The sequence below is a fragment of the Candoia aspera genome, chromosome 8 (assembly GCF_035149785.1).
Source record: "Candoia aspera isolate rCanAsp1 chromosome 8, rCanAsp1.hap2, whole genome shotgun sequence".
Lineage (NCBI taxonomy): Eukaryota > Metazoa > Chordata > Lepidosauria > Squamata > Boidae > Candoia > Candoia aspera.
Genome location: NC_086160.1, coordinates 75,562,306 through 75,587,018, shown reverse-complemented (window position 1 = coordinate 75,587,018; position 24,713 = coordinate 75,562,306). Strand labels below are relative to the sequence as shown.

Genomic DNA, 24,713 nt, shown 5'->3' with positions numbered 1-24,713 from the left:
ATATCGAGAGGATCGTAATTCCAGAGAGCCGTTCCTGAAGCCGAAGCCGAAGCCTCAGGAACGGAGTCAGTGCTTCCAGGCCATCAGGGCGGTCGGCCCCAGGCACAAACCATGTCTTCTGAACTTCAGGACTCAACGGAGGTCTTCCGGACACTGCAGCAATACCCAACCACCTCCACCCAACCCCTGGGCACAGGCCAGGTTAACAGCAAAGGCCACAGGGACGTGCTCTCCTTTTATCACAGACCCGAGCCCACACATCAGTCGCGGTGCCCAAAGAATAGAACAATCGGCATGGCCAAGGCTTCGCCTTCACCCTGGAAGAGGTCCTTTTCCTCGTCCTGGCAGGAGATGACCTTCAGTAGTGCTTAAAGGGGATCCTGCGCCTCCAGTGCAGCGAAGCATCTCGCCAGTAGAAGGGCTCCTGGCGCGTGGCAAAGGGAGTGTCCGCGTACGCTCTTTTTTGATGCCACCTGGGCCTTGGGGGAATGTTTTCTTCATTGTGGGAGGGGTAAGGCAGAAAGGGGCTTGGGAGGCCCCACGGATGGCAGCCAAAGTTCTCGCATGCCACATCTACAGAGAAAGTATAACAAGAGAGGATGAAGCGGTAGCGAAGGTTTCTCTGCTGGGCACCCCGGCCAATGCTGATGATCAGAGAAGAGACGCTGACACAACCCTCTTATGACTTCATTTCTGATTAGCTCATTTTCAGGCCTCACACAATCCCCAGAACCACAATCGAATCCAACAGGAAGCCACCGAAAAGCAAACCCAAACTAGCAAAACTCTGCATACTGGACTCTGGTAACCACTCCGTTTGCCACGGATCTGGTGCGACACACTGTGTGAACCCAGCCTGTGCCTTGCCAGCTCCTCACTTCGTGCCTCTGCATACAAACCAGAAGATGTGGCCCTTGTTAGCTCGTTCAGGTGGTCCTCTGTCAACGACCACTCATTTAGCAATCGTTCGAACTTATGACGGCGCTGTACAAGTAGTACTTAAGTCCAGTCCTCAAAGTTCTGGCCATCGCAGCGTCCCGCGGTCACGTGATCGCGATTTGCGACCTTCCCTGCCAGCTTCCCACAAGCAAAGTCAAAGGAGAAGCCGGCGGGAAGTTGGAAGTCGCGATCACAAGGTCCTCACTTAACCACCTGCAGTGTTTTGCTTAACGACAGTAACCAGGGATTGCCGGAACTGCTGTCGCACTTTACAACCGCATCAACTTAGCGACAGAAATTCCAGTCCCAATTGCCATTGTTAAGCGAGGTTTTCCCCAATCTCACTTCCCCGAGAAGCGAAAGTGGTTTCCTTCGCACGCCATGCCTGCTTCTGGTTGAGCTAGCAATGGCTAACGGTTAGCCGATACTGAGAGAGCGCACGAACGCATGCACACAATACTGACCTCTGAACACGCCGTCTGGGCAAGACAGGCCCCGGGAGTCCTCAAAGCTGGCAAACCCCGAGAAAGGCCTCACTGACCCCCGATCGTTGGGCACCAGTAAAGAGTCATCATGGAAACGGGGGGGCTCTGGATAAGGCCTGTAGGCTTCACGACGCATCACCACACCTATGGGATCAAGGAAGACCCTTTTTGGCTCCTCAACCACACTCAGCATCAGGGGTGTCCATAGGGGGTAGTCCAAAAGGTCAAGATGGCGGCCACGACGGTGCCAGCAAAGCTCCAGCTGTTGAGTGCGACGTCCATAAACAACGAGGGGCTTTGATTGCACCGCTATGGCTGCATCGTGACGTTTTTGACCATTCCCTGCCGACACCTCCACTCCGCGTAGACCTTCCGCTGCTTACAAGCCTGGCCAGGGGCTCCAGAAGCCCCACGTTGCTGGATGGCGACCTCCAGCCTGCTAGAGCCCTCCCCATTGTCTCTCACGCCCCCCCTCAGCCCCAGATACTTGCGTTGCTTGTGGGGCCATCCGGTTACGGGCGTGGGAGATCCCAGGAGGTCAGTGGCGTCTCCATATTGCCTGCTGTAGCTTTCTGGGTATTCTGCAGTGACCTCTGGTGCACCCGGGAGCCTGATGGCCATTGTTTGTTCTGAAGGAACAGGAGGACGCTCAGGAAGGAGCAACACACACAACACAACAGTGACATCTTGGAGAAAACCCTGCCCCCCCATTCCATCCACGCTGCTTCCCCAAAGCCAGTGAGGGTGCTGCTGCTAGTTTAATCATGAGGCATACCTGAAGGATGCCCCCCTCAGCCCACCAGGGTCCTTTCAGAGACAGTTCTGTGCCCCCCAAATCCCCCAGAAGCTGGATGGCAAAACGGGTGCTTTAAAAGTCCTTCCAAGGTTTAAGACCCCCACTCTATCTCTTAAAACTCTCTAACCCAGTGTTTCTCAACCTCAGGAACTTTAAGATGTGTGGACTTCAACTCCCAGAATTCTCCATGCCAGCTGGGGAACTCTGGGAGTTGAAGTCCACACATCGTAAAGTTCCCAAGGTTGAGAAACACTATAACCACTTCCCAAACCCCAGCCTGAAATCTGGGAGATCCATTTCAGCGTAGACCTACCTTCTCCAATTCAACTCCCTCCAGGTACGTTGGGACAACAACTTCTAGAATGCTGGCTTGGAATTCTGGGAGTTGTAGCCCTCACACATCTGGAGGACACCAGGATGGAGAAGGTTGTACACAAGGGCTGAGTCAGTCCTGGGCTGAAAAGGGCCTTTGGGTTAACCTGTGTGACCCTCAACCTAATTCTAAAACCATCAGCAAGAAGTTGGTTCAGATATCTAGGATGGATGACTTCTGCTTTCGTAGGAGCTTGAAACAGAGACTAGTAGATGTCAAGAAGGAAAAGGATGTCTCTATCCATTGCTGTCTTTGGCCTCACCAGCACCCTCAGCTATTTACTCCAAGGGAATGCATCCTTGAAGAAAAAGATCCCCCACTTCTTCTCGTGTGGCGCAGGGTGCTAGGTGGCAGTATTGCAACCAAAACTCTCCCCGGGACCCAAGTTCGATCCCAGGGGAAGCTGGATTCTCTCTCGGGTAGCTGGCTCAGGCCAGTCAGCCTTCCATCCTTCCGAGGTCGGTAAAAGGAGCACCCGGCTTGCTTGCTGGGGAAGGGGACAACTGGGGAAGGCAGTGGCGAACCACCCCGCTCTATAGTCTGCCAAGAAAACGTCACAAAAGTGGTGTCCCCCCAAAGGGTCAGACATGACTCGGTGCTTGCACAGGAGACCTTTCACCTTTTTCACTTCTTCTGCAGACAAAATGGAGTTAGAAGGACCCTGCTTTATCATCATATAAGTCATCTCTCTGCCTTATACAAAAACAAAAAGAACAGAAGCATCCTGGGTATCCTTCTACTCACCTTTCCAAGGATCCTTATCTGGAACCACGACACCCCAGGCATCCGCCACATGAGTCAGGAGAAGGTTGGTGATCCTGCGATGCACCACATTGTTCCAGTGGATGCCATCTTTGCCTCGGTTCCCCACGTCGAAGCGGAAGTGGAAGTGGAGGTCCACCACATCAAACAGGTGGAGGCCAGCCAGCGTGGCCCCATAGAAGTTGCCCTCAATGATGTCCTTGCGGAGGGTCTTGTTCAAGTGCTGCAGCTGGGAGACAGCAGAAGACCATGGGCAGACTTCCTTGGTTGGGTGGAGAATGCAAGGAGGTGAAAATGCCCTATTATGCCAGTCTTCTTCCAGCAAATGGCCTGCAGCCAAGCAGTGGAACAATGGACAGCAAATGTCCACGAAAGTTCCAGTAGAAGAAAATATATGTTAATTCCAGTGCTAATTCCAATAGAAGAGAATGTATGGATGAAAACACACAAAAATACTCACAACCATCATGTACATCTACAACTACATCTCTAAGACAAGCTGACAAAAGGAGAGCAGAACTCCAGACCAAGCTGCTCAAGATAAACCTCAGAAGCAGAGGGACCTGAACCAGAATGGGTGGTCAACGTGTCCAGCTGCCCATTATCCACCGCAGAACACAACATCCTCCATAAAGGCCTCAGCTATAACACAGAGGCTGCGAACAAGTTAGAATTCTATGCAGCTTTAGAAGCAGCGTTTAAAACCACAGGACGTGCCACAGAAACCCAAGAGAACATAATCATACCACGGACCAGAAGAACACAGAACCAGAACCAACTCAAAGCAGAGGACAAGAAGCCCTCAAAAGCCTAAAGAAGGACCAAGTCATCACCATCCTTCCAGCGGAGACAAAGGCCAACCCATGGTTATCGTGGACAGAACACAATACGTAAAGCCAAAGAATTACTCCAGCAGCCAGTACCCAGATAAGCAGGGATTAACACCAGGCAAACAATCTAGCAGACAATCAATCAATCAGAAAACAATACCCCAATCAAGGAACTATCAAGGGGAAAACCCCACCCCCACCAGCACCAGCAGGGCAAGCTGCTGTCTATAAACAGGGAGCAGACCCCACCCTCCCTCGCACAGATGATGTTCCGTAGTCAGGTAATGAAATGTCTGCAAGCCAACAGCCAAGCTCAGAGAGCACCAAGGACTCCACTGTCCACAGAAGTGGCTGGTGGGTCAACTGTAAGCCACAAGTGTCTTTCTGGCAACTGCTTGTCCTGCTGTCCACTGAACGACAGCCTTCCAACAGAGAGAGAGAGAACCAGACAAGGAAGACTGCACTGGGGAATTCCTTCTCTTACCTCTGGTATAAGGAAGCCACCCTTGATCCTGGGGCCGAGAGGCATGGTCATGTTCCAGATGACCAAGCAGGAGGACGGGAGCTCAGCATCCAGTCTATTGAAGGCTGTCTCCAGGTTCTTGCGGTATTCCTTCATAGAAGATGGGCCGTATCTGCTCAGGGAGATAACAGGGTCTCTTGCCTTACCAAGGGACTGCAACCTAGTTGATCCCCACAGGATTTAAGGCCTTTGACCAACAGAGATCCCTCTGAAGAGCATCAAAAGGTTGATACCTGCACCAGAGGATACACTACCTGGAAACATCCCAAACACAAGAATTGAGGATCAAAACATCTGGCTGTGGACCAGCCCGGAAATCACTGAGGATGCTTTCCAGGTATGCTGAGTAGACCCGTGTCAGGAAGTAGAAGCGGACGAGATGATAGCGGGTATGATACTGACGTACCTCCCGATAATTAATTCCATTGTGTAAACCATCTAGCATGCCCCCTTCAATTAAGTGGTCATTTTCAAAACTGAATTCCCCCTGGAGAGAGAAGAGGACAGAAGTTATACAAGCACTGGATATACCACCTCCAACACAAGAGGCAGCACGCTTCACAAAAAAAGCTAATAGGAATTTGGCAGTGGAGTTCAACAGGAGGAGGAAAATGGAAGAAAAGGGCATGCCTAGCTAGCCACAGATTCCGAGCAACTATTTTTCACCTGGCTGGGGTGACAAAGGCGTCTCCTGGAAGCTCCTGATTGCAGGATGTGTTTCCTAACTGTTGCTGATTGCCCACTCTGGGTGGTTGTGATGGAATGTGAGGGTGACCTTGGAAGCGTTGGGGAGGGAGATGCTGCCTAGGAAATGATCAGATAAAAGAGAAAGGTGCTCACAACAGAGGAACGGTCAGAGAAAGGAACTTAGGAAGGACCCACCCTAACTACTCAAAGGGATGGTGGGAGATTTGTACTTTGAGACTTGCAAGATTGATGTCAGCCCTCCCAGGCAGACCAGGCAGGAAACACCACCAGATGAACTAATTCTGCTTTATTGTAAGGCACCATTAACAGAATCTTGCCGGGCCAAGGCCGTCCAGATCTCCAGGGGAAGGACAGCAACAGAGAAGGCATGACAGATCACACTGTCTAATAAACAGGAACTGGAGCAGCCCAACCCTGCCAGTTCTGGTGGGGCGAGCAGAGACAACTGGAGATAGGTGGTCTTGCAAATGACCTGGTCCTATGTTATGATAGGGATCAGAGATGAAAATCTAGAATAAATAACTTTTTGCCTGAACATAAAAGCCAAGTTGAGGACCATTCATTGTGGAGAAAATCTATCTTGGTGGTTGGTAAAGTTGCCACCGGTTTGATGGCATTTAATCAATCAAGAACACAGGCGCTGCAGGAGGAAATGAGGGATAGCCATATTGCAGTTACGCAACCATTAATAAAAATCATGAACGTTGAAAAATTGTTCAGTAGTTTTGTCTATGACATGTGCAAAATATACAAGAAGAGCTTGAACTCATCACTAGAAGGAAGGTGGATCTCACGGGCATACTTGAGACCACGTGAGGTGATGCTCATGAATGGTACATAGCAAATGAAGGCTACACCCAGGAGCAACCCAAACAAGAGGAGAACACTGTATGTAAAGTTATATTTACATCTATACAAAAATCTAAGGGTAAGATCTTTGTGGTACTGATGGGAGCAAATGGATCAGAATAAGCAATACACCCAGCACTGTTATTGGTGTGGCCACCACAGACCACCCAACCCAGGAGAAGATGTGGAAGATTGTCTTCCAAAGCAAAGTGCACATTTTTAAAAGAAGCATGAAGGAGAAGTGATGGGGGTTTTTAATTACATGGTTTGTTTGATGACAAAGTCTGCTGAGCAGGGTCCTTCCAGGAGATCCCAGGCAACTTCCTCTTTCAGAAGGGGAAGACAGGCCCAGAGACTGAGAACCACTGACCAGATTGCAAAGGTTAGTGAAGATTTAGTAGGTGTAGTGGTAATCACAGGGGGTTTAATGGAATGCGACCATGTAATGCTGGGCCAGTTGTTATTAAGGGAACTTACAGCTGAGTCTAGTCAAATGCACTTTCGACTTCAAGAAGTGGACTTCAATATACTCAAAGCAGTGGGACGTAAGCTGGCACAGCAGGGGAAACTAATGGAAAGGGAACTCAGACATGACTGGAAGCTCCTAAGAATGGAGATACTGACACTACTGCAAACAATTCCAGTTTGCAACTCCCAAAAAATGGGGGACAGCAGAAGGTATCATAAACATCTGAAAACAAAGAGGACGCATATGGAAAAACAGGAAGCCTGGAATTGTGGCGCTGTTTCAAAAGCTTGGAATAAACTCAGGTTGACAAGAGATGCTGAGAATAACCAAAGAACTCCTTTAGACACATTCCAAACGAAATGAAGTGAAAAGAGCCGGCTGCTTGAAGAAGATGTCAAAAGGCCAATAAGGAGCAAAGACAAGTGCCAGCTCCCATTTCAGAACTGCGTTCTCTGAACCACTTTGGCTTAGCATTCTGTGTGAACCAGGCTGCTATGGCTTGTTCCACAAACCATGGTTAAAAAATCCAGCCAAGCATAATTGATAAACACAGCCCTTGAATGGCCACCTACCCTGAGAGATTACAGCATTTGATGCTTTGCTTTGCCAGCCCAATGAAAGCTTGCAATGGATGCACCAAGGAATGGCACTGAAGGGAGTTTCTGATAGCCAACGAGGAAGCCACGTTTCCAGAGCAGCTGCATTTTCACTTTGCACAGGGTATAAGAGGACATTCCTCTTATTTTAGATTTTCCAACCCAGGTTCCATAGCATTTCCAGATGCTAAAGACCACCTCCTCCTCCTCTTCCAAAATCCCCCAGAAAACAGCTGTTCCCTGCCCCACAAGACCTCATTAGCTGGCTACCTTAGTCTTCATCTGGGATGTGGTGAGTAAAGAGTCACTCTGGAGTAACTGAATTAGATCCTTGTAGACAGATCGCTGGACTGCAGGAGGAGGAAGAGAGATGAGAACGGAGTTAGTCTCTGCTCTGGGACACCACAATTCAAGCTGCGAAAGCTTCTGCAGAAGATCTCACCTCTGCGGGTGGGAGGAGCGAGCCTCTGGTTCATCTCAGGCAAGCAAAAGAGACATGAACAAAGGCAGATTTCACAATGGAGATGCCACCTCGGCCATGAACTGGGGTGCCATTTTCTCTTCATCTCAACACCTGCTCCTCCCACCCTTTAGCAGTGGGAAAAAAAAATCACACTTTGACCCCACCCAAAAGGTCCATCATTAAGGGTTGTTGTGGATGTGAAGCACCTCAGAAAGGTTCTCAAACTCCACACCATGTGACGGCTCAATGCTTCTGTTTAGAACAAGCCAGAAAGGTTTTAAACGAAGTCTGCATCGACTCGAAGACTAAGAAGCTCCAGCTAAATTGGCAGGCATTCCCAGCAGGACTTTCTAACCAGGGAACTGAGCTGCTCACAACCCTGTTCATTCTGCAGAAAGTAAATCAGATGCTCGGAGCTGTAATATCAGAGCAATACTGACAATATTTGCCCTCCATGTTACTGGTGGGAGCTCTGCAGGAGATCACAACTATCTTCGTACCCATGACCGATTGCAGGATATGAAATCCACGCTTCTAGAAGGAGGCAGGACAGGGAAGCTTAACGCCTTTTCTTAATTCTTCTCCAGAGGAAGGGAGATACAGTTTCTTTCACCAACAGAGATGTGTTGAACTATAACACCCATCCTGCCTTGACCATCTCCCCCACCATTCCAGATAGGTTTGGCCCATGGCTCCCCATCTGATGTGGCTGGACCTGAATGTCCCACAAAACCATAATGAGCAAGCCATAACCACTGACTCTTTTGCGGGGTTGTGATGGGAGCTGCAATCCAACGTATCTGATAGGCACCAGGCTGGGGAAAGCTGGGTCTGAACAGCCAGGCATGAAGCAATCAAAGAGCTGGGAGTAACTCCCGTCATCTTCGAAGTCTGCACTTACTTGAGTCACCTAAGATGACGACAAACTTGTTATGAAGAAGCTGACGGACCTCCTTCGAATCCAAGCGCAACATCTCTGGGGAGAGGCGTGGCTCTCTGGACGGGGGGAACTCAGGGCCTGCAAAAGAACACACCCCATTCTCAGGTGCCTGTCCCAAAGTCCCAAAGCTGCTTTCTCCTCAGCCTCAGTAAAGACCCCCATCACTGGGAAGGAAAAGCTGAAGAGCCAGAAAGATCTCACAGGCCAAAAGCTTTCTCCCAGATTGCAAACAGGAAGGTGCAGGGTTGATCTGGGCAAGGGGCTTCAGATGGGCACATTCATTGTACCTGTTGGCAGCTTGATAAAGAAGCTGCACCTCTTCCTGGATCTATGCAGCTACCAGGAACAGGTGTGGATTTTATAACGAACGGCCAATGGGTAGCGCCAGCACCAAATACTGCACAGCTCTAATGTTCAGGCTGGCCTGGGGTGCAACTCCGAGTACAACATTATTCTTGTTAATATATTGTTTTCTACTACAGATTGGGGTTACTATGGCAACTAATCATTTTGGCTGGGTGAAAAGGTTGAATTCAACTGTCCCCTTTTCAGATGCTGATTTTTGCACCTGGGGGAAGAAGTTCCCCGGACTTGTTTTAGTTTCTGTTTCTTTTCCTCTTCATGTGCAGGCATGTAGAGAGTCAAGCTGCTCTCACTGAGAGCCAAGTCTTTTAAATATGTTTTGCTTTCGTTTTGCTTTCTGTAAATAAATTATTTTTATAGAAATGCCTGGTGTGTGACTCTTCTGATCTCTCCTGGGCTAAAGGCTTTCCCAGCAATCTGCCAACAATTCTGGCCAAGTCCTACTGAAGCAGTGGCTGGCTGGCACAATATGCTAATTTGACTTGACTGTAAATTAATGTGCTGTGGGAGCCCCAGCCACTGTGGCTTGCAACACCAGCATGTCCAGCCAACCCAGCCCACTGTGGTTTATTCAGCAAATTGTGGTTACTCAATTTTCTCATTAACCCAAAAGGGTTGAAAAACCTATTTATTTTATTGTTTCTCTCTGGCAGCTGAACTTTCAGTTTGGGGAGTCTTTAATGTGTTATTGGGGAGGTGCGTGGAAATGAGTCAGAGAGCTAAGCTTCTAAAAATCAAAGCTACGAGCTGCCAGATTCACACCTGATGTTATATCACACTTTCTCAACCCTAGTTCATTGAATAAGCCATAATTGTAGCCCTCTACAAGTTGGGTTCATGCCCACTAACACCCCTGCAGCCCTCCAGATGTTGAGCTTGCACACTTCCTTGTGGCCCTCCAGATGCTGGACTGACTTACTGTATACACCTGCAGCCCTCCCCTCTCTCAAATATCACATCAGGCATGGCAATAAATCTCAGCTGTTCAGAAATTTAAGTAAGACAGGCCGCCACTGTCCAGCTCGGTGTTTCTCAACCTTGGCAGCGGGAAGATGTGTGGACTTCAACTCCCAGAATTCTGGGAGTTGAAGTCCACACATCTTCCCGCTGCCAAGGTTGAGAAACACGAGTCTAGCTAATGGCAAAAACACCGTCATGACACAGCCAGGGAAGTTGCTTTATTGCCCAGGAGAAGCCACATGTATGCCAAAGATCTTCCTGCTGCGGGACATGGAAACTCCAAAATATGCATGAGCTCCAAGGTTCAACACCACCTAGAATCTGTGTGTTTCTTGGATTTTTCCACCTCCTAAAACAAGGCCACACCTCTGGGGCAATCTCTTCCTGTCCTTGAGAGTCGGAGGCATCTGCTCAACACTTGCATGACGCTTCTGCCGGTGCTTTTCTCGACAGCCCTTGCACAGATGTGGCTGGACTTCAGCTCCCCACGGCGCCTGACAGAGGCTACAATGCAGGCAATTATAATGCAGCCGCCTCTGGGGGACCAAAGTTGCTCCCCTCTTCCCCTTACCCCCCAGCAACGGAACCCTAACGGATGGTTCATGCCACACACACCACACCCAAAGCAAACGAGCCCCATGATGGTTTTGTGCATGAATCGTATCACTGGAAAAGGAAATAGAGAATTCATGGGGAGCCCAGAGTTGCAGCCTCAAAGGTGCCCTACAGGTCCTGATCCTTTCCATTTTGACACAGCAGTGACAGCCACGGCACTCCCAAGATTTATTCAGTTATTTATTGATTGAAAGAATTCACATGGCTGCCCAACGTGAACAACGCAACTCCAGGCCTCTTCACAAGCAACAACCAAGATAAAAACGACAAGAGATGCTGATTTCGCCGTCTTTCAACAGGAAGTCCCCCAGTTCAGAGACCTCCTTTAAAACCAAGACTGTTCCATGCCCAACATCGTCCAAAATGAGTGACAGCAGCAAATGCCAAGCTGGGAAGCTGAGTTAAGATTGAGGCTGGCCATTTAAGTCATCCACGCCACCATACCTTCCCATTCTCAGAACAGCTGATGTTCAAACATCCGCTTTTTTTTTCAGGTAGATCTTTTTGACAACAGACCTCAGTGCTGCAATCCTAGGGATGTCCTCCCTGATCAACACAAGGGGACAACCTCAGAGTTAAAAGGTCATGCAACATGCCAGATGTTTTGTAGCCTGGAAGGCATCAGCTAGGAAGGGCATTAATGCAGGACAGAAGACATTCAGACAATGCAACAAAACCACTACAACTTTGTGGCAGAGAAGTCACCGTTGGAACACTACTGTTTCTGTCCTACCAGCACTTCCAGAAAATGTTTGGATGGCTAGAAATGCCCTTGTCTGACGGCCCAAAAAGCCTTGCAAGGAAGATCAGAGACTTACCAAAATCACCAACAGGCTTTGCAGCAGAGGGAACATTCGAATCCAGAGCTTTCCAACGAGCAGGCTGCTTCTCCAACAAAAAGATTCTACCATTTTATTGTAATGTTGCAGGAGAAAAATCATTTAAAAAGCAAACCTATCAGAGAGAGGCAAACTGGTACCCTTCTCCCATTTTTGGGACTACAGAATCCAAAATCCCACACCATGAACTAGACCAGCCTAGGCTTATAGGTACTGTAGTCCAAAACATCTGGAGAGCTTGTATATAATTTCTGGCACTGACTGCCAACGATTTGGGGAGATGCCAGGCTAGTCCATCCAGCTGCTGCTATTTCCATCCCTGTTCCCCGCCCCTCACCCCTCCTTTTACTCAGCCTTGGAGTCCGAGAAAGAGCCACTGCAAGTTTTTTGTTGTGGTTTTAGGGCTTTCAAGCCCACGCTGCAGACTCTGGAAACCTCCACAACAAACTGCAGAGTCCCTTCGTTCTTGATTTCCCTCCCTTTTTCTCAAAAGCCAATTTCACTACAGCCTTAAAAAAAAAAAATCAGACATACAATATAGCCAGCAATAAAAGAAGTCAGCTTTTGTGAGGATTAAAAGGGGAACTACTCCCCCAATGAGAAAGCAGTTTGCCCTCTAAGTCAGTGTTTCTCAACCCTGGGAACTTTAAGATGGGTGGACTTCAACTCCCAGAATTCCCCAGCCAGCATAGCTGGCTGGGGAATTCTGGGAGTTGAAGTCCACCCATCTTAAAGTTCCCAGGGTTGAGAAACACTGCTCTAAGTGGTGAATTTCTGGCCCTTCTGTGGTGAGGCACCAGGCAGCCAGTGGCTCTAACCACTAGGAAAGGGCTAAGTTGAATCCCATTGCCCCCCAGTTGAACTGCCCTGACCCAGTGATGTGCTCGAATTACTGAAAAACATGATTTGTTAGAAATGGTGTGCCATTGTTAGAAATGGTGTGCCACAAGGGCACCTGCAAGGGCAGGAATTATCTCCAGAATCACCGTGCTACTCCCACCTGCAAGGAATCTAGAAGAAGACAAGCTTCTGAGAACCTGAAGCTCTCTTACCCTTCCCTTCAGTTTGGCTCCCATTCCTGCTCTGAAGCTGGTCTTCCCTTCGTGTTCCCCCCCTAGAAGCTGGCTAGGATCAGCCCCGCTTCAATGTTTCTCCCATGCTGTGTCCCTAGAGGTTCTCAACGGGCAGGAAGAAGGATAAGGCAGGAGGTGGACATCAATGGTTTTCACGGCGGGGTTGTTCGCTATCAAAGTTGTAGCAGCAACTAGAGTGGTCTGTTCCCTCCCTTGACCAACAGGGGGCAGTACCTCACTGGTGGCAGTGGTGGGATCTGGTCACAGGGGCCCAGTCCCTGCCACCCCAGAAAGGGCCAAGCGGGGTGACCAGCAGAGGAGAAAAGCCCCAAAGAGAGTCCCTTGGTCCTCTATGGTCCAATGGCATTTGGCTGGCAGACAGGAGAAGCAGGAACTCAACTCATTCACCTGCAAAGATTGGCCACGGTTGAGAAAATATCAGGGAGGGGGAGAAAGAGAGCTCTGGGCCAACCCCCCAAACAAGAACCAACTGAGGAAGGGGCCACCGGTCTTAAGGCAGCAAGCCCCACCAGTAGCTGCTGCCCACAGAGCTATCTGCTACTTGACTTCCTAGAGGCCTGGATGACGGTGCAACAAGGTAGAGAAGAGGGAGATGGTTTTTGGGAGAACGAGAATGATGAGACTGTCTAGAAAAAGACCATCAAGGAGGACCAGCCCAGCAGGATGCAGAATGCTGAGCGAGAGCGATGGAGAGAGGAATGGAGATCACCAAGGGCCGCTGGGGACCATCTTGGAGTATAGCAGGGTGAGCCTCCAGTTTCACGTCTTCTCCTTCTGCCCTGCCCCACCTTGGCATAAAATTAACTAAGCCAGTTGAGGATGAGGACAAGACTGATTGGCTGTTAGGCTGGGCAGGGGCCAACCTTTCGCAAATGATCTGGAGTTGGGTAGGTGACAAGACCACCTCCCTCCCTCCCACCCACCCACCCACCCCATGGTCAGGACAGACAAGACATTGGTTTGGGCAGCCATCAGGCCCACATATGTCCTCCATGAGGATGTTCACAGTCCCTAGGCATATTTTATAGAAACACAGAGCAGACATCCAATCAATCATCCTGTAACGTGATTTTCTACCCAGTGGTTGCAAGGAAGGCAGGCCTGAATATTCCCTCAAAGTCTGGTTAGGTAACTTGGCTGATACTCATCTGAGATGTAGCATTTTCCAAGGAAGAGTTACACACACAACCTTCTCAGCTTTTCCTTGCAGCTGCCCTTCCCTGACTCTGGCCTTATCTTGTCCTTGGAGACAGAGAAGAGACAGGCCTACTGAATCCCAGCTGTCCAAACAGCTTCACTCCTACTCAGTTATACCCATCTGGACCTTGAACATAACATCTTAAAGTTGCCAAGGTTGAGAAACACTGCCACAGATAGTAGAGTAAGGATTACCATCTCCAACTATCAGGCCCTTGGCTGCGCTGATGAGGATGATGGAATGTGCAGTCCACGCATCCGAAATATTGCTTTCACTTTAAGAGTGGGACATCTTAAATGGTCCTTCACTGTCCCAGTGCTAAGGCTGGCTTTACCCCCTTATTCCCAAACCATCTCACACCAGTTCAAGGTGTGTAAAACCTGCATGGCTTTGTCACGCTTCCCCTTTCAGGCTACACGGCAGATGTCCACCGCAAGGGTCTGGTAGCTTGCCATTTAAACACTGAAAAGCAGGCAAAAAGTCCCCAGATTTTCTATTTCACCATTGGCAATTTAAGGTCCAGGGACAGGAACTTTAGAGGACCCCCCCCCCCCCCCGCATCAAGTGAGGACCATGCCAGGTCATTTTCCAAAAGGGCTGGACGTAAGCAGCCTCCAAAACAACACACACACAAAATGCAAGGTGTGGAAGGAACCTTGGAGATCATCTAGTCCAACCACTTGCTCCATACTGAAATCCCAGTCTAGGAAAGAGGGGAGACTAGGAGAAAAGGAGGTAGAGAAACCTGAGAGAGAAAAAATAGCTCATTTAAGCACAGGTCTCCTCTAGGTACCTGTAGCCAGCCAGAGATGAAATGAGGTCCATGAAGAGCAGCTGCAACTCTCTGCCCCACCCAGTCTGGACCTGCAGCCAGGGACCTTTATAGGACCGGGCTTCAGCCCGTTCCATCATCCCAGGTGCGTAAAGGCTGCAGCTGTGGTTCCAATCGTCACAAATGCAGGCTTGCCTTAACCCCTTCCAGCCAAGTCTGCAGAATCTCAGGAGCCTGAAAGGTGCTTCACTTTATCACCCGCTTGGTGCTTCACTTGATCACCCGCTTGGCCACCAACACTCTTGGTGGGAATTGACTGACTGGGAACAAAGGCAAGGCAGGCAGGAGAGGGATGTCACAGGGACCACAGAATTCCTGCTGGAGACCCTTGTGAAACTCGTGGGCAGAAACTGGCCCTGAGATACAACACGCAGGTTGCAAGGAAAGTGAGACCAAGCCTTGTCAGAATGTGGATCCCAGGGAGATGCTCTGCTCTAAGGGGACACAGCGTCAGGCCCACTAGGTAGAGCAGCCCAGGAAATCAGCTCCACCAGAAGACTAAAGACCTCCTTCCCCCAGACAGAGGTGTCTGTCTCAGCCCTTCCTAACATTATCTGGACATTCTGGACTTTTTTTGCCTAGGGAACGGTTCCTGCATACCTCCGTCAAGGTCATCTTCCTGACTCTCTAGACGGGGTGCAACAGCAGCGGGACGAGGATCAAATGGGGCAGTGTCCCACCGGTCCCGTTTTCCACCATCTCCAGGATGGGCAGAGCATGCTTCTAATTCAGCAGGGGAGAAACCCTGTCAGTCTAACCAGAAACCTTAGGTCACCCTCAAGACCAATGTTTTCCAAACTTGGCAAGTTTAAGATGGGTGGACTTCAACTCCCAGAATTCCCCAGCCAGCCATGCTGCCTGGGGAATTCAGGGAGTTGAAGTCCACCCACCTTAAAATGGCCAAGTTTGAAAAACACTGCTCAAGATCAGTGGCTGGAGCCAGTTTCCATGTTAAGCCACAGTGGTTGCTATTTTGAAACTCAGTGTCGGCTAAATTGGGCTAATTGAATAAACCAGGATGTAGCTAGCCATGGTTAGAAAGTAATGCAGGCTTGCCCATTGCATAAACTCCACCTAAGTTGTTGCAACATGCTTTGGCCCAGAAGCCAAAGGGACGACAGGGCACAGTATGATTCTTCTGGTCCTAGAAAGACTGCCTGGCAGGGGAGGGCGACGGCTGAGCCGGCTCATGCAGCCATGATTTGCCAGTTCTCTTCAAGCTCCATTGCCTTTATAATGTGACAGTCAGCCATTTCTTCCTGGTGTTTATTGGGGGGGATTTTATTGGGGGGCAAAAAAAAGTCACAGTGCCCAATTGGTCTTGAGGCAACCACACACAGGGTACAACTGCTTCACCCCCGCACCTTCACAGGCTGTGCAAACCAAACCCAAAGCAGCAGAGTGGTGCTGGGAAGAACCAGAGTGGTGCTGGACTAGAACCAGGGGGAGCCGGGGTGAAGACCACTCTGCGGGCCTCTCAAGGTTGTCATTTGGGGGAAACGGGAGGAAAGAGTGCACGACGCCACCTTGAGCTCCAGAAGACACAGTGGGATGTAAATCTGAGTATGAAAACGAAAGCAATTCTGTCCTGCCACCCCTCCCCGAGCAGCTTAGCATCTATTTGCAAAATGCAGAAAAACCATTAAGCCCAGTGCAAAGAAAGCTCAGCTTTTAACCATTTCCAAGCTGATTTGGGCTTGGAACCTGTGAAAGACTTGTATCACACTGTTTATTACTGAACGTGTAATTGTTAAATATGTATCTTTCGCTTCTGTCTCTTGAAAGTTTCACGGGGAGGCCTCCAAGCCCCCCAGAAAGTGTTTGGAATAAAAGGAACCAAGAGAAGAGAATCTCTGTAGCTCAGGGTTGACCTGACGAGTCCCTGGCGCTCTCCGAGCCTGGCTGTTTGCTTGCAGACGTTGCATTGCCTGACTGGGTAACATCATCAGTGTGAGGGAGTGTGGCATTTGCTCCCTGTTTATATCCAGCAGCTTGCCCTGCCAGTGCTGGTGGGGGTGGGGTTTTCTCCTTGGTAAAGTTGTTTTCTGCTTTGATGGCATTAGGGTTAAGATGAAGAAGGCAGCAGAAACCAGCTGCCCCAACCCATTTGCTCTGAGCATTTCCAAGGCTGATAGATAAGCCTGGAGCTCTTCCCAGGTGGGGGGCATCCGTTATCAATCAGGTGCAAGCAGAGAAGGGCAGCAACACCCCCCCCCCAAACTGGAGGAGGAAGTGGTCAGTTGTGGACACAATGGGAACAGACAGATAACAGCGGGCCGTAGTTCTCCCCAGCAACTGCGAAAGTGCCTACCTTTGAGGAGTGTTTTGCCCACTCGAGGGTGCAAATAATTATTGCTTGCCGATAATCATGTACCTCTTTGTTCTAAACATGTATAAAAGTTGCGCTGATTTGCAAGCTCGGCTTGCTTATGGAACTAAAGTCAAGGGTGCCCTTCCTCCTGCAGAATAACGCGATAAGAGAGAGTCCCACCTTGCTGGTTCACTGGCAACTCATGCCAGGTTTTAAAGAACCGAGAGTTCCCGGGACAATAATCCCCAGCCATTCTCATCTGGATGCATTTACCTTTTCCAGATGCTTTTAATCTGAAGCTCAGCTGGGCCGGGCATCTGGGAAGGGGCACTGAAGGAAAAGGGAAACCAGCCAGAGAAATTTGGTGGCAAACAGACCAGATGTTTGCCTTAGATGTGGAGATGTGCAGCACTTGACAAGCCTGGACTTGCCCATACAGCTGCGGGTTGGGCTGGATCATTTTCATTTACAGGAAGGCACCCTACTTTCTGAAAGTGAAAAAGGATTTTTATTGCCTTATATGGGCTAGCTTCCAGCAATGGGTACCTGAGAAGAACCGAGGGATGGGTGGCCTTTCTTCTGCAGAATAAAGCCAGTCCCTCTGTCTCAGCCCAACCCACCTCACAGGGTTGTGGTTGTGGGGAAAGGAGGAGGAGGAAAGAGGATGAGGTGTGTTCGCCGCCTTGAGTTATTTATAAAACTAATAAAGGCGGGATAGAACACAAACAAACAAATGCATTCCCACCTCGCGTGTTGGCGGGATAGAAAACAAACAAACAAACAAACAAAAGCATTCCCACCTCGCGTGTTAACTGGTGAAGCATGCCAGGTTTTAAAGAGCCGAGAGTTCCCGGGACGACAACAACTTGGTGGTTTTTCTGGCGTTAAAGGAAACCGCCTGGAAGCGAGCAGGCGCCAGCAATGCGAGGCGTCGAGTGGAAAATGCCCCTCGTGCGAGCCCGGAGCTCCCTCGCCCATAATTCCGCCCCCCTCCTCTTGCACACGCTTCTTACCCGAAGGAACGGATCCAACCCTTGCAAACTGCAACGTGCGAACGCAACCCGCGGCTCCCCCTGCTGGCCGATCGCGCGATCGCCGTTAAGAAAAGGTCCACCGTCTTCCACGGCGCCCCCTAGCGCCGAGCACAGGAAGCGGCCTCTGCTAGGTCAGAATCCGGGGCGGGTCCCCAAGGTTGAAGTCAACATTGCAAACTCCAAAGCTGAATGCTGCCCGCGCTGGCCGTGGCACCGGGCTACTTCTGGACTGAGCCGACCCTCCCTCCGAGATTGCATTGGGTGACAACGTGCAAAACCAAACAGGCAGCATGGTTGGCACACACACACCCCTTTTTTTCAATTTTGAAAGCCCTCAGCGCTTCACACGAGGAATGCCCCCCCACCCAAGCGCCCCTTTCTTCCACCCCTTCCAAACACGTTTCCAAATCAATTTCACCCTGCCCCTTCACGTGATTGGGCAACCCTCATTCCAGCACCATGGCTGGCTGGGGAATTCTGGGAGTTGAGGTCCACACATCTTCAAGCCCCCAAGGTTGAGAAACACTGATCTAGACCCACACTCAGCCAGCAGACCTTGTCCCTTCTGGCCCCAATTACTCTGACATTTTGCACATGCTCAGAGGACTGGGTCCAGGGCTGCAAAAGTCACAACCTGAACAGCAGAGATTGTTTTCCATGGAAGAGCCAAGTGCCAGCCTACCTTAGGATCTACCAGCGCAGGACAAGCTTCACACATTTCTCTCCCACCCCCTAAAGTACCTCTCCTGGCCAGGCTCTGAAGGAGGAAGAAAACAAAACCCCGGGGCCACCTCCAAGACAGATCTTGTGCATAAAGGACATGTGATCACCCTGCAGAGCCCTCAGGGCTGAGTCCCTCCCCTGCCCCACAGCCGGAAGCAATCAAGTGTTTTAAGGGCATCAGACATCAAACTGCAAATGTGTTAAGATATGGTTATCATTACAATCAAGAAAGCAGTTTTTCTTCCTAAATTCAAATCTGGCATTCAGCAGAGAAGTTCATTGGGCCAGGAACCTTAATTAGCAGTTCACTTTAAATTTGCAGCCTATTCCCCCACCCCTGCTTCCCTTGGTTTGAGTTATTTGGGATGTTTTTGCTTTAAGCAGCTTTAATGAGCCTTCCCCCCCCCACACCCCCGCTCAGCACCCGACAGAAATGAGCAAGGCCTTTTCTCCAGCTCCTGAATTAAGTGAGAATTTGTCTAAGAAGGAAAATTGCTACCAAAATTGCTCTGAAGATATAAAATCAAGCAAAGAGATCAAAGCATGGAGTTCAGCATGTTGCTGATCCATCCACTACCCTTGTGGCTCCTGGAAGCCGCAAAATAAGGGTGAGGGGAGTGTCCCTCTGCTGTAACTGCTGTTCCTGACAAATGTATTTTTTTTATTTATGCTCAATGCTCAATTTATTTATCCTCAGTGCTACTCCAGTCCAAAGCAAGTCTGAACAGCTACAATTCCAGAAGCAGTAAAAAGATTTTTAAAAAAACCAGAGGGGAAAAAGAACTGACTAAAGAATTGAAATCAGAAACACGCAAAAATTTTTAATGTCTATAAATATTGTCAGATTACAAAAATGGAGAAGTTAGAAACTAACATTCATCCGTAACATTTTTAGTCGAGTTTTGTTTTTGTTTTGTTTTGTTTTTTGGTATTCCTAAACAGCAAATAGTTGTTTGGGCACTTAGCTCAGAGATGCACATCCTTACTCATATTGTTAACATAATTCAATGTACTTTGTTTTTTATGGTTAATTCCTCATCAATTATACGCTGAGCGCCAACTGTACAATCCTGGGAATTCCTTTGTCCAGTTATAGATATCATATTTGTATATCCATTATTTTTTTCTTTTCTCTTTTTGCTTGCTGTTCACTCTTTTCTTTCTTTCTTCATAAATAATTAAAAAAAACAACAGGAAAACATCATGGCCACACAGCCAGAATTGCACAACCGCTTCTGGAATGACAGCAGGGATATGACTTTCCCAAACTGTATCCTATTTGTTCTGGGGTTAAATAAAGCTGGTTTGCCTGAATACAGTGTCGGAATTCCCTGCAGTCTCAAAATCCAAACTGGAAGGATTTTGGCCCCATCAGACATTGCCTCTGAGCTTTGCAGAAGTGGCACTAACTGGAACCTGCTTCCAACCCATTTCTGGAAGTTCAAACCACCACCAGATGTTTTCCCTAGAACGCTGAGTCCATCCCTTGCGAGCTTCTTGGCAATCTCTGAGCTTGGCATTTTCCCTGCAGATGTTTCATCATCTCGCTCCATAACCTCATCAGTGTCCTTCTGAAATACTACAGGATGAAATGATAGGAATCATAGGAATTCCCACGTGTCAAACTCCACCATCAGAAGACTGCTGAATCCTCTGATCGTGTTCGTCTGCCGTGAGGAGTCAGCGCGTGTCAAGAACCTGATGGGAGAGGAGGTGGCAAAGAGTGTGAATTTTTGTTTTCGGGAAGAAGGGGGAAATTCAGGGTCGTACTGCCAGAGACATCTGCGCCTGGTATGTCGATCCATTAGAGCTAGGTGGGAAAGTAGCAAGGGAAGCGGGGGTGGGGGGGGATTTTGCAAAGTTTAATGTGTTAAACTGTTAAACTACAGATTAAGGTTGCTATTGTATCTAATCATTTTGGCCGGGTTCAGAGGTTCAATTCAACTGCCCCCTTTTCGAATGTTAATAATTGCACCTGGGGGGAGGAACCTGCCCGGACTTGGTTCAGTTCCTCTTTCTCTTCTGTGCAGACATGTAGAGTCAGGCTGCTCTCACTGAGAGCCAAGTCCTTTAAATATGTTTTGCTTTCCTTTTGCTTTCTGTAAATAAATTATTTTTATAGAAATGCCTGGTGTGTGACTTTTCTGATCTCTCCTGAGCCAAAGGCTTTCCCAGCAATCTGCCAACATAATGAACTAGTTTAGGCGGGAACTTCTCAATTGCAGCTTTTCTTCTGATCTGTACACTATACCTCATTAAATCTGATATCTACATAATTCAACCATTATTCAGACCAAGGTGTCAGTTCTTACACCATGAGAAATTCCCATGCTTCCCCCTCTCTAGACCAGGGTTTCTCAACCAGGGTTCCGTGGCACCTTAGGATTCCGCGAGAGGTCCCCAGTGGTTCCCTGGGAGATCACGATTTATTTAAAAAATTATTTCAAGTTCTGGCAACTTCCCATTAAAGAGGTAAGTTCCATTCTTTATTTTCAGTTTAAGAACACCGTTAATGCATCTATACAGGCCTGCCCATGAAACGAATATAATAATTTTGTGACTTCTGGCCTATATTTGAGCCTGAATCTGCAGGGGTTCCCCAAGGGCTGGTAAATATTTCAAGGGTTCCTCCAGGGTCAAAAGGTTGAGAAAGGCTGCTCTAGACACACCCCTTTTCTGTGAATGGACCACATGGTTTAGAAGGACCAGCCTAAGGAAACACCTGGTGTTGCCGTTCCCTCTCCAAGCCCCAGGTTCCTTGAGCCATCCTTGAGAATAAGGTGGTCCAGGTAAGGTTTCAGTACCTTGTGGCACTTAGTTCAAATTCCAGAGGCAGAAACAGAAATTGCTTTTTCTAGCTGAGAATGTTAATTCAGCTACTAGAAGGATGTTTCTCAACCATGGTCTCTTTAAGATCTGTGGACTTCAACTCTCAGAATTACAAATGCCTGAAAGTGGCCAAGGTTGAGAAACACTGTACCAGAGCAAGCAGAGGGTGCAAAATAAAGAAAAGGAGGACTTTTATTTTATTTATATTTAGTTAGAAACAAAATTCGTAAGCCACTCAACTCAAAGCAACTTTGACAAATATGTTATTGGGTCTCCCCACCATATAGCACCCAAATTTGGCTTAATGTTTGACTCTGAACAAGCCATGAACAAACAATTTAAGGCAGACCCAAGGATGACTTTTCAAAGTAGACATGGCCAAAGGTTGTTCCAACATCTCTCAGCCTCCCCATCTGCAGGCTTCATTGCTGGAGCTCAACAAGACAAGGGCAGATTTAGTTGAAGGATCAAGAATATCTACACTCAAGATATTTGCTAAATTCTTGTCACAACTTAGGAACCACACTACAATTGGCAATATTCTTTATTTGTGCCTGAAGGCAAACTAGCTCTGAATTCTCTTCTATATAGTCTTATATTATCTGTAATAAGAATTAGAAATCAAGGCAGCTGTATTTTAGTCCAATAGAAACAGTTCTGATCCTTTGGGATGGAAAATCCTTCTTTGAAGCAGCCTGTTGCCTGTTCATTGCCTTAATACTTTGCTGTGTATGATCAGCTTCAAGATCTCATCTAAGTCATGATTCTAAGTATAGGAGGGAGTAGCCCGTTGGATGTTTCTGCATAATGCCTAGTTCTCAACTGCAACAAGGATTATCAAAAAGCTCTGCCCATGTGGGGCAAAGATAGCCTGCTGTTGCTTGGGGAGGCTCCACTCCAGCCTGGCAAAAGCACAAGAGCCTTTCCAGTATGGAAATCCAGACAAGACACTCCCAAGATGTCATGCATCAACATCTGCAAGCATTTCCTGTGAATTCTCAATGCTTCCCATCCTGATTAACATTCCCTAAAGGCAAGCATAAGAATAAGAACTACGATTAACCTTTGAACATTCTTATTTAAGCCAAGGGAAGATACATATGTGTATATGCACATAGATGTACATATGAGCCTCGTGTGGCGCAGAGTGGCAGGTGGTAGTATTGCAACCGAAACTCCCCACGACCCGGGTTCGATCCCAGCAGAAGCTGGATTCTCTCTCGGGTGGCCGGCTCAGCTCGACTCAGCCTTCCATCCTGCCGAGGTCAGTAAAAGGAGCACCCGACTTTCCGGGGAAGGTGACAACTGGGGAAGGCAATAGCAAGCCACCCCACTATAGTCTGCCAAGAAAACGTCACGAAAGTGGCATCCCCCCAAAGGGTCAGACAGGACTCGGTGCTTGCACAGGGGACCTTCCACCTTTCACACATACATAAATACACACACACATGCCCCTTATAATGCCTTGCTGCTGAATATGAACGAAACAGACACTGTGCTAATCTGTAATTCCAGTGTTCAAGGTTATCCGACTACAGTAAAATCCTTTTTTCAGAATAGTCACCAACTGTTCACCACCAACATTATGCTAAAGCCTCCCCTCCCTTCTTCCCCTTCCCTCAGCCCAGGAAAAGAGAAGGGGGAAAAAGTCTTACTGTCTGAAACGTCATTGCTATGTTTCCCAAACCCCAAAGGGAGGTCCCTGAATCACTAGCTGCTGGGACACACTACTGGATCACTCTCCTGGAGAGATCCAGGAGCATCAGAAGTCCAGCATCATTTCAGAAAGAACCCCAAAGATCTCCCACTTGATCCTGAAAACGGTTTTAAAGAGCTCGACTGACCTAAGATCACACTTACCCACAGTACTCATCTAATATGACTGGGACAATTCTCGTTCAACTTTATACAGCTTGTAAATCTCTTCTGTTTCTTTTTTCCTCCTTCATTTCCTTTCCCCCCTCTTTTCAAATAAAAAAACAGACAAGATAAAATATAAAATAAAATAAAATAGAAACACCAAATCTGAGCTACCCCAACCCAGGAAAACAAGGAGGAATTTGCAGTTTGTTTCCAAATGAAAATCACTGCAGTTTTTTCTGAAGTGGTGGAGAAAATGTTCTGTGATGGGGTAAGGGGAAGACAGAGACATGGGGGCACAGAGACAGGGAAATAGTGCCTCCTTGCCCAGGAGCCTCACAAATTCTCCTTGCTTCAGCTGGAGCAGTATTTTTCCAACTTGGCCAGTTTAAGATATGTGGCCTTCCACTCCCAGAATTCCCCAGCCAGCATGGCTGGCTGGGGAATTCTGGGAGCGAAGGCTACACATCTTAAACTGGCCAAGTTGGAAAAAACTGAGCAAGAACAAGGGTTCTGTTTGACCCAATTACCCCTTTTCCTGGTCTCAAATGTCATTACCTGCCACCCCCCAAAAACAGATTCTGTGGTTTTATACAAGCATCTCAGGAGCAGCAATCCTAAATTGGATCCTCAACTCACAAACAAGCAATCACAAATTTATTTATTTGCTTATTTTTATTTAATTTATATAGCCACCCGTCTCACAACAAGTGCCTCTGGGCAGCGTACAATAAAGCTAAAACAGGTAAACAATATTATAATAATTATTAAAAACATTAAAAAACTGTAAAAAACTGTAAAAAACTAAAAAGGAAGGAATATTAGGCGAAGAGATGATAATAATAATGTAAGCACCTTATTGATTCACCAGTCCCCTGGGGTCCCCAGGTCTGGTGGCACAACCAGGTTTTGAGGGACCTTCAGAAAGTCAAGACTTCATGTCGTGGGGGAAGGATACAGGTAGTCCTTGACTTACGACCACAATTGGGACCGGAACTTCCATCACTAAACGAGGCAGTCATTAAGTGAGTTACACCCGATTTTACAACCATTTTGCTGCAGTCGTTAAACAAATCATGTGGTCATTAAGTGACTCACACAGTTCCCCATTGATTTTGCTTGTCAGAAGCTGGGTGGGAAGGTCACCAATGGCGATCACATGACGCTGGGATGCTGCCACCATCATAAGATACATGCCGGTTGCCAAGCGCTGTCATAAAATACATGCCGGTTGCCAAGTGCATGAATTTTGATCCCATGACAGCAGGGACACTGTGACAGTTGTAAGTGTGAGGACCAGTCACAAGTCACTTTTCCCAGCA

General features: G+C 48.2%; 2 protein-coding genes across 2 annotated transcripts in view; one reads left to right on the top strand and one right to left on the bottom strand.

Moving 5' to 3' along the window:
- The window catches only part of LOC134501946 (N-acetyltransferase family 8 member 3-like), a 104,298-nt gene that overhangs the window by 25,441 nt on the left and 54,144 nt on the right, over positions 1–24,713 (top strand). The window lies entirely within an intron of this gene.
- On the bottom strand, positions 359–8,785 carry LOC134502221 (PC-esterase domain-containing protein 1A-like). The gene is made up of 8 exons (XM_063310438.1): positions 8,695–8,785; positions 7,601–7,680; positions 4,963–5,195; positions 4,670–4,820; positions 3,338–3,584; positions 1,808–2,053; positions 1,404–1,568; positions 359–573 (listed from the first exon to the last, which is right to left on the bottom strand). The coding sequence occupies exons 1-8, from the start codon at positions 8,765–8,767 to the stop codon at positions 359–361; spliced, it is 1,410 nt and encodes a 469-aa protein (XP_063166508.1). The 5' UTR covers positions 8,768–8,785.

Excerpts from the sequence above, each read along its gene's own strand:
- LOC134502221 (XM_063310438.1), bottom strand. The coding sequence starts at position 8,767 with ATGTTGCGCTTGGATTCGAAGGAGGTCCGTCAGCTTCTTCATAACAAG. Across the intron at positions 7,681-8,694 it reads CGTCATCTTAGGTGACTCAA|TCCAGCGATCTGTCTACAAG; the intron begins GTAAGTGCAGAC and ends CTCCTCCTGCAG. Across the intron at positions 574-1,403 it reads CCCAGACGGCGTGTTCAGAG|ATGTGGCATGCGAGAACTTT; the intron begins GTCAGTATTGTG and ends CTTTCTCTGTAG.